Here is a 9,818-nt window from a genome sequence, read left to right on the forward strand (position 1 = left end):
TCTCTCTCTCTTTCTGGTGATAGATGTGTTTTTCTGGCACCCCCTGGCTGTTCATTAGCACCAATGACAGTGAATTAATCTTGTATCATCATTAGTTCTCTTTCACCTTCATGACTCCCTCAAAGAATAAACAGTCGCTCAGATAATGTCAGATCAACCGGCCGTTGTGTGCTCAACTTTATCTCTGACGTTTTTTCCCGTTTCCTGCTAAAGAAACATTTAGACCCAAATGTAAAGTTGCAAATGGCAATCTGACCTGTACTGTGTATTTAAAGCAGCCCTGACCTTATCTTTGTTTGTGTGTGTGTTTGGAGAAGGTGGGTGGAGGGAGGGGGCATCGGTGACATCACTATCAGGGAGGATCCGAATGGACAGGAAAGTCAATTAGAGTTTAACTGAGTTTACCAGCTGGTAAAAGAGAGAGAGAGAGAGAGCGAGGGAGGGAGGAAAAAGGGGAGGAGAGCACAAAAGAGAAGTACAGACAGATTGAGAGAGGAAGGGAGAAAGTCAGCTACAAAGCCAGAGGAACAGGAGGGAATTTGGCCGGCAACAAACTTCCAATTCTTCCTCTATCATCCATTTCATTGTCCTGTGCTCCTGTGCTCCCCTGGACCTGGCAGAACAGCGGCGTCTGGTCAGCCACAGGGAAGCCGGTGGATGTTTTTTAAGAGCACACTTCTCTGACTCTCAGAAGAGGATGAGTGCTTGAGGACAAGCTGGAGAGGCTGACGTTATTCCAGAGGTACATTCACTTACCCAGGAGAGACAGACAGCGTCTACTCCATCCTCAGGAGCGAATGAGAGGAGAGGGTCTGTAACGCTGGAGCTCAAGGACAAACCATGGACTCTGCACACCTCCCACTTCACCTGGACGTGAGTACCAACCTCCGTCGCAGAACACCTTGACACTTCCAACATCAGTTGTGTCCTGTGCCACGGGCAAAACTAATGACAAGTACTTGTGTAGAACATCGGAACTTTTTTTAATCAAGACAAACTGACTTTGAGAAGCAAAGTGGTGTAAGAAAATTTGAAAATAACTCCAGAGTTAAGTTTATTTTATTACCTTTTTGTATAACACAAAGGCACAGATAATATCAACTTTACTGAGGTGTTTGCTTTGAGTTTTATCTCACAGAATTTTACTTCACGGGTCAATTGATCTTGATTTAAGGATGTTTAGATAATGGAAAGTGATTTAGATTATTATAATCCACAGTGTGTGACTCAAATCTTAAATCGTCAAAGAACCACCCATTCCTTACCAATCTGTCTTCTCCATGATAAAAATTCACGTTACTCACCAAACCCAATGACAGATTCATAGTGGAGATGCATCCTCAGAACATGTTAAATGGGCAGGTCAATGTTTCCACCAAAGGCAAAAAGCAGACAATGTTCTGTGAAAGACTTGCCTTGCTTTGCTGGAGCATGCACACAAAACTACTGTGGAGAGTAGATCCTTGCTGTCCAGGGCTGGCAGAGAGCTGAATATATGCTTTTGGCTTGGGGGATAAAATGTATAGCAAAGCCCTTTGATAACTGGATAAATCATAAAGACACAATCTGGCAGAAAAAGGAAGTTGTGATATGCGATGTGTCTTTTCAGAGCTTACAAAATGGGATGTTACAATGTTGTGTTAACTCATTTAGATCCATCTGCATTTGCCAGACGATAATACAACATTGCCTGAGGGTTTCAGGGCCGTCGAATAGGTCAAATTGATAACAGATTGTTACGTTGGGGTCAGGGGAGGATTCTGGGAGGAAATGTCTTGTCTGGTCTACTCATCCTTGGAGACCACTTTAGTCTGTTCTTAGCTCGAACCTTTGGCAAGCTGCATAGAAAGTGTGTCTATGTTCCTATAACTGTATCAGTTCTGGAGTGTTTTTCAGTCTGTAACAGTGGGGTTCGTGTGTATTTGTGTACAAACACACGAGGTCACAGAGGATTGTTCCGCTGAATGTTATGGGGCACAATCTGAGGTCTGAGCTGCTGTCATTATCTCTTAATCGTCCAGCTGAGATAAATTACAGTTTGATGCTAATATACTCCAATAAATCTACTCCTGCAGGCTACCTGCAATACTATTCTAATGATTTCATGTCTTTAATGCAGCAGAACAGAGGCACAGCTCTAACATTTGTGACTTCTTGTATGCCTTGGGGACTCAATATATAAGCCCCATTTCCAGCGCAGGAACTTTCTCCCAGGAACTAGGGACACTGTGTGTTTCCAACACAGGAACCAGGATCTAAATAAAGTTCAGGGTAAAACTTTGCCGCGAGGTTATACTTTTTTAAAGATCAGGAACTTTCTGGGATGGGACTTGGTCACTGAACACACTGATTGGTTGAGTTCAAGAATTGTATTTCAACCACCATTTATTCACATATTTTTTTTAAATATTACTGTTAATGTGTCATGAAATTGAAAACTCAAAAACTCAAGTTTATTTATAAAGACAACACCTGATTGAAAATGTGCGCCGCTGAATATGGAGATGTGAGCTCCATGCGATCAGCGGGCGTTCAGTGCTCATATATCCCAGTGAGAGCAGCCACAACTCGGCATTTTCAACTGAGGTGTTTTTCCATTTGCAGAATTACCATTTGCATTTGCATCGTCCTTTCTCAAGGAGTTCTCACTCCCGAGTCGAACTCGCAAAGTCTGAAATTTGCGTAGGCATACTTGGTATAGAGAAACGCGTGCAGACCATCATCAGACTAGCCTAATCTTCACGGTACAGACAGCAATACACCTGTGGGGAAAAAAGTTCCTGGGACAAATTGTTCCAGGTAATTTCGGTGGAAAAGCGGCTATAGTGTGGGTAATTTTTGCATATGAAAATTTAGAGTAATTCATGCTTAAGAGTGTTCCTTCAAGAACAAAATGGTTGTGGGGGGGGGGGGGGGGGGCGAGCTGGGGAGAAGTAGCCTAGGGAATGAAGGAAAGGAAGAACAACAGGAAAGGAGAGTGGAGGGAATGGGGTATGGAGTGAAATGTGAAACATGAAGACAGCGGTGGAGGATAAATCAGCAACAAGCAGAGGCACCATGACCCCCACGGCCCTACACTGCTGACTTCTTAGTAAATCTGAAAAGGCGAAACATAAGAGAGAGAGAGAGAGAGAGAGAGAGAGAGAACGTGCTTTTCCTAGAACAAATTAACAATATATCAATTCTGGAAGTCATGCTTTACAGGAAGAGAACTGATAAGAAGAATAAAAATGAAGGGGGGTTGGAAAGAAAGCTGAAAGAGATAAGTGGATGCAAAAAAAAAAATCCTGCCCTCCATTCTGAGGTCGACAGGCCATGTAGCTCTGGTAATGGCACGAGTCTGGCTGACCTTTTCTCTGCTTGTGTCACCTCCTGCCGTCTGTTCTGGGGTCTAAAAAACGCCTCTTTCCGCCCCTTCTGTCTGATTACTGCTCTCCTCCTGTAGAGGAAGTGATTACATGTTGAATCCAATCGCAACAGAAACCATAACACGTAGTCGGCCCAAATGCATGGGGGAGGGAATGTGGGGAAGACAGAAGCGAAGGAGTCTGAATGAAGGTTTATTGGCGAGGCAGTATTCAAGACAAGAGAACAGCTCCATCTGGAAGCTACACCTCTGAGAGCTCCCACTGGGCGGAACAATCGAGTGGATGGGTAAAAGCCACTTAATCTACTTTACTGCCGGATGATGTGGGCGTGGGGGACTGTCTTATCCTATGTGTCCTCTGAGGATTCAGCTGGAGTTTGGTGAATGAGTGCGAACGAGATGGAGGGGACGTAGAGGACAGCGGGAGGATGGTATACATCCTCTTTTCCAGTGCGTTTAACACCTGCAGTTGAGGGTAATCCAAGACTCCCAAAGGAGACACTGCTCAGCAAGTCCTGACTTGAGCACATTCTACATCAAAAGACTATTTAGTTTGTCTCAGATGTAAGTGTTCCTGACCTGTGAGACCACCCAGCACCTTGTAGAGGCATATTCTAAGCTAAATACAAGATAAGCTGTTTATAGGCCACCATTTAGACTAATCCCTCAGTATGTAAGAACAGACTGTGTGATGACCATTGTTAAATAAGAAAATAAATCCAAGCATACAATGGATGCCCCATCGACTTTAAAATCGACTGTAATTCAATTTCAGCTGAAGCTGTTGATAGAATTGCATTTAACCCCATATATTCTTTTAACAGTGTTTCTATCAAAGCTCTCCAATGACCTCTTCAACACCTCTCATGAACTCTACCAAAGTACATATTTGTAAAGAACCCATTAAAGGCTTATGCTGACTTAGAGTTGAGACCAATGGGAAGGATAATTCAGTACAGTAAGCTTTGAGATTTTGTCACTAATGGATGACAGCTTGGAATAATTAGCTGTTACTGAAAGGAAGGAGATCTAAGTGCTGGAGGGTCTAAGTGTTTCTGTGCCAATCTGTCCTTTTAGGTTTTTTTTTTTTTTTCATGTAGAACTCTTGCATTGCAGTTACGTACACAGGGCCCAAATTTGGGCTATACATGTTATATATTAAACATGTCAAATCCAGTTCATAAAATGTATGACTGTTTCCTCTTTTATTTCTTTATTCTGCAGAGGATATCAATGAGTACATAGATAAAAGTGCTATCAAAATTATTCACAAATATGTATGTACTAGGATAAATGTCTATAAACCATGGCAATTTTAAACCTCTCACTCTCAAATTACTTTTGAAAGGTGATTTACTTTAGATTGAGTGCTACCATAAACATCAGTGTGCTGATACAAACTTTAAACCTTTAGCCTAGTGATTATTTTCAAACAGCTGTTTTAGACACAAATGACAATGAGTCATTTTCTCTGGGTCACTGGCAAAGTCAACAAACGGCAAATTTCAAATCTACTTTCATCATACTCTGAACATTATAATCATTTAAGAATGATCATGTGCCTCATGAGCATCCTATAATAAGTCACGCCACATAATGTAGTGCAACATGGCCTAGAAGAAGGATATATAAATTTGCAAGCAAGTTTGCATGCTTTTCAAGAACACAGTGCACCAATGCTCTAACTCCTGGGTTATTCTCATTTGTCAGTTAAATCAACTCAAGAGACACAGGGTTAATGAATTAGTCTAACAGGCCCATTGTAGACCTCTAAATCAAACAGCACACACCATAATCTCTGTTAAACTACTTCAGTTCCCTAATGACACTGTTTCTACGATTACGGTATCCAACACAACAAATACCAGTAAATCAACAACAAAAACACAGAGCGATAGTTTCTTACCACTCTATGCAACAAACCAGACTATTAGTGTTAAATCAGCCAACATATGAGGCAAAACAAAGACACATGACTTAACGGCTAAAGCTTAAAATATGGTTAAATGCAACACTAATTGGGACAAGAAATACATTATGAAAATGATTTCTTGTGACTTACTGGAATAAAACACCATCAATTAATGGAATAGTTCACCCAAAAATACAAGTTCTATCATTGTGCCATTCCAAACCTATATGACGGTTTTTATCCATTCAAAATAGCAATGAAAAACAAACTTTTTTTAAATGTCTCACAATGACTTGTCTTTTTGTCGTTCTGCAGGTCCAACATGTTCCCTGCTAGCCTACTGGTTCTGATGATCCTGCTGCTACCTCATGTCTCATCAGGTCAACAGGAGGGTCCCAGTCAGAAACATGAAAGCCTTGGTAGTCCTCTGGAACCTAGCTTGGCCCATACCATTCAAAACCTCCTGCTGACCCGCTTGGGTCTACAGTCACACTCCAACCCCAGTACAGAGGCACAGGTGCCCCAGTATCTTCTAGACCTGTATCGGTTCCACACTCAACAGTACCATCTCGTTGAAGACCCAGAGTTTAGCTTCCCATCCCAGCATGTGCAAGGAGCCAACACAATCCGATGCTTTCACCACACAGGTATGAGCAGCTATTGCACTAGGTCATAGGAACACAGATTCCCTTGGCAGTCATTAAAAGGCTAAATTTACCATAAACGCAGCACAGAGACATGTGGAAGTCAATTAGCCTGCCTTAGGTGCCAGGATGCCCACTGAAAACGCTACCAATGGATATAACATTCTGATATTTTTCACTCAAGTATTGGCATCAGCGTAGACATCTTGGAACAAGTTAAGAGGGACGAGGCTTATTTTCATAAGTGTTCCTAGCAAATAATGTGCAATTATTATTTAGTTGGACAATTATGCCATTACCCAGAGAGCAAGTGTTTGAACATGATGGAAAGAAAGATTTTTACAGCTAGAACTTTGTCTCTCCTTTTTCTCGTCTAGATTCTACAGTCCTGAGTGTTCCAGAAGAGCAGAAAACGACAGGGGACAGCATTCACATTGGCTTCAATCTGTCCTCCATTCCGTTAGAAGAGAGTGTGGTGTCGGCAGAGCTCCGTTTCCTGCACGAAGGATCAAGTAAAGACTCAACTCACGTGGTCAGCCTTTATCTTTCCAACAACGACCCTGCATCAAAGCCCACACTGATCCATTCTCGCCGACTTACTAGAGATCAAAAGACGGCAGAACTCTGGGAAACCTTTCCCTTGGATGGAGAAGTGTTTCAGAATCTATCTGAGAGGTCAGGGAGCCTGTCTTTCATTCTGGACATTATTGCTGACAATAACAGCAGCCTTTACAAAGAGAGACATCTGCGGGTTCGCAGGTCCACTGGGCAAGATGAGCACAGCTGGGCAAAGCAGAGGCCGTTGCTGGTAACTTACAGTCACGATGGCCGCAGCGAGCCATTTATGCCCCTTAAAAAGCAGACCCCTGCTGGCAGACGAGGCAGGGGCAGATGGACCAGAGGCAGGTTTAAGGGTGATAGGGGTCAGGGCTCTGACACAGGTTGGCGGGTGGGATGGAATGAAAGGCGGGTGAAACGACATGGTGGGAGGGCTGCCAAGCTCAAACGGCTCTCCCGTTCTCGCTGCCGTCGACACCCGCTGTATGTGGACTTCAAAGATGTAGGCTGGAATAAATGGATCGTGGCCCCATCCGGTTACGATGCTTTCTTTTGCCTCGGAGAGTGCCGCTTCCCACTGGCTGACCATATGAATTCATCTAGCCATGCTATGGTGCAAACGCTGGTCAACTCCGTAAACGGGGCTGTCCCGCGGGCCTGCTGTGTGCCAACGGCCCTTAGCCCCATCGCCCTCCTTTACCTGGACCAGGAGGAACGTGTGGTTCTGAAAAACTATCAAGACATGGTGGTGGAGGGCTGCGGCTGTCGATAGCAAAATTCTCATGGAATAGATAGGAAGGGTGGACTTGAAAAATAGGACTGAAAGCAAGTTCAAAAAGAAAGCATGGTAAAACTGTCATACTAAAAACATAAGCACCTACTTATAGTCCTCTGGAACCCAGCTTTGACTTCTTGTGTCCAATGAAGCATTGTGTTTGTGTGAACAATGACCCTTAGAAGCACTCAGTCCCAACGTGATGTGTCTGTCTTATGTATGTAGTACACTCCAGCTTTCGGTCTTGTAGGTGTCCAGTAGCGACAGTATGTTATTGTTGTTGTGTCCTTCCTGCTCCTGTTTTGTGCGTCTTTCCCTCATAATCATTAAGTCATTGACAACTCAAAGGGACCAAGAAGTGACCGTGGACTTATTGAGCATTTGGCGCTGGGCAGACTTAAACCTGAGGAGAGACAATAAGAAAACTGAAAGAAACTTCAAAGTGTGCACTGTGACAGAGACTATAACTGATTACAGGGCACTTCTCCTTGTGAGCTATTTAAAAATCACGACACCAAGAAATTATGATGTTATTGTATGAATGTGTTAGTGCTATTATTTATGGTGACCTGTTATTTTTTTTTTATGTATGGTGCAGCCCAAAGAAAAGTTTAATATACAAATACTTCTGTGGTAGTAAAGTAAATCTAATTTAAGAATGCATATATATATATATATATATATATATATATATATATATATATATATATATATATATATATATATATATATATATATATATATATATATATATGTATATATATATATATATAAAAATGTAATATTTAATCTTGACAAATACTGCAGATATAGAAGTACCACAACGCCTTATAGATCCATTTAAAGCCAGTTAAAACTGGTGTTACTTATCTATTATTTGTAAAAACAACAGCACTGAATCATGGCAGCTTTATATTGGCATTAACTGAGCTATGAAGGAAATTTCATTACAATTGAAGCTTTGTGAAACAAAGAAATTTGCCTAAACATTCCACAGTGCCAAATGTTATGGTATGTGCCATAGGTGTGCAAGCTTGCTAAGTGGTATTATACATAACTTTGTCTCTATTGTCATCATGTAGTTATCACACAAGTGTTGACCAAACTGTTTGTATTTATAGACAACAGGTAAAAAGAAAAAAATGTCAGATCTTATTCCGATGTTCTGCCATGAATAGCTGATTATATTTTAGTGTGATGCTTTACGTGCAGTTTAAACAAAAAGCCTTGAGAATGTCTGACATTGTCTGGAGCCATTGTGAAATGTGTAATAATAAAGAGCAAACTAATCAGGCAGTTCTCATTATCTCAATCTTTGATTTCTTTTTCCAGAATTGATTTCCTAAAATTTTAATTTGAAAAAATACAGAGTAGTTAACATGACATAAATAAATACAAGCTGTAATCTGTCTTTTTTTGTGCGCTTTAGAACACTAGTTAGACCAGCTTAAGCTAGTTAAGTTTAGGAAGGTACTGTCATTTCAGGATGGAAGGAAGTTATCTGATGGAAAGGATCTGAAGTGACAGGAAGAGACTTTCACACACTCTAAACTGTCTGCATAAGTTTATCAGCTCTCATTATAGATTCTTTCTCAACATCTGTTTTTCATCCTCCTGAGGATCTTGGACCCAGTCTGCAGCGGTCTTGATGTTCATTCATCTCATAGTAAATGAGAGGAGCTTCAGTATTCTCAGTTCCTTAAGCCTTTGGAGACAGAAATGATAAAGATTGAAAATGACTGTACAGATAGCTCATTAGTGTTGCATTTATCTTTTACAGTGTGTGTGTGAGAGAGAGAGAGAGGGGTTCAGATCAGACTTACATTTTGTACTTAAACAGATGTAAAAAGTTCCACATCATCAAAAAGAACATGTGAAATACTACATGAAACATCTTAAGTAACACTAAAGTAGAGACCTGCACCTCCGCGGGAGTACCGCAGGACCCAATGCAACAGGTTGCGGCACAGGACAACAACACTTGATGGGCGAGTGCATGTGTGGGCGGGAAAAGACTTGTGTTTGCGGGATGCGGGAGAAAAACTTATTTTTGGGACTCACAAAATAGAAATTATCTGAACGTAAAGTGTCTAAAACATATATATTTTTATTTATCTGTTGCACAAAGGAAAAAAGATCAACTAATATTAACATTAAAATGATTCACATGTGCAAGCTAGGCATCGTTTCTATTTACAACATGTGTTTAAAGGGTTGCGCAACTTAGCCAATCACAGACTCACCTGTTGATTTCTGGAATGCAATGGCCAATCAAGAATCGACTCAAATTGCATGCTCACAAAACCTCTCTTTTTGACACAAGAAGTGTAGACAGACTGTGAAAGATGCAAAATGCAAATATTAAATATATTTATTGTGAGCTTATTTCTGAGCTTTATGAGATTATGAGAGGTTTTTGAGGGCGGGAGCGGGACCAGATAAGATATATTACTGCGGGAGTGGGCGGAATGGAAAAATCACCCCATGTGGGTCTCTACACTATGCAGGTCTCCACATACTTACAGGAATATGACCTTCGACCTCGGATGTCTTCCTCCCCAT

General features: G+C 41.4%; 1 protein-coding gene across 1 annotated transcript; it reads left to right on the forward strand.

Moving 5' to 3' along the window:
* The first annotated feature begins 421 nt into the window (after positions 1-421).
* LOC113118705 (bone morphogenetic protein 2-like) lies at positions 422-7,912 on the forward strand. Its single transcript, XM_026288093.1, has 3 exons — positions 422-873; positions 5,595-5,926; positions 6,301-7,912. The coding sequence occupies exons 2-3, from the start codon at positions 5,602-5,604 to the stop codon at positions 7,251-7,253; spliced, it is 1,278 nt and encodes a 425-aa protein (XP_026143878.1). The 5' UTR covers positions 422-873; positions 5,595-5,601; the 3' UTR covers positions 7,254-7,912.
* The last annotated feature ends 1,906 nt before the right edge of the window (positions 7,913-9,818 follow it).

This window comes from Carassius auratus, chromosome 18, assembly GCF_003368295.1.
Source record: "Carassius auratus strain Wakin chromosome 18, ASM336829v1, whole genome shotgun sequence".
In the NCBI taxonomy this organism is placed as follows: domain Eukaryota; kingdom Metazoa; phylum Chordata; class Actinopteri; order Cypriniformes; family Cyprinidae; genus Carassius; species Carassius auratus.

Excerpts from the sequence above, each read along its gene's own strand:
- LOC113118705 (XM_026288093.1), top strand. The coding sequence starts at position 5,602 with ATGTTCCCTGCTAGCCTACTGGTTCTGATGATCCTGCTGCTACCTCAT. Across the intron at positions 5,927-6,300 it reads CCGATGCTTTCACCACACAG|ATTCTACAGTCCTGAGTGTT; the intron begins GTATGAGCAGCT and ends TTTCTCGTCTAG.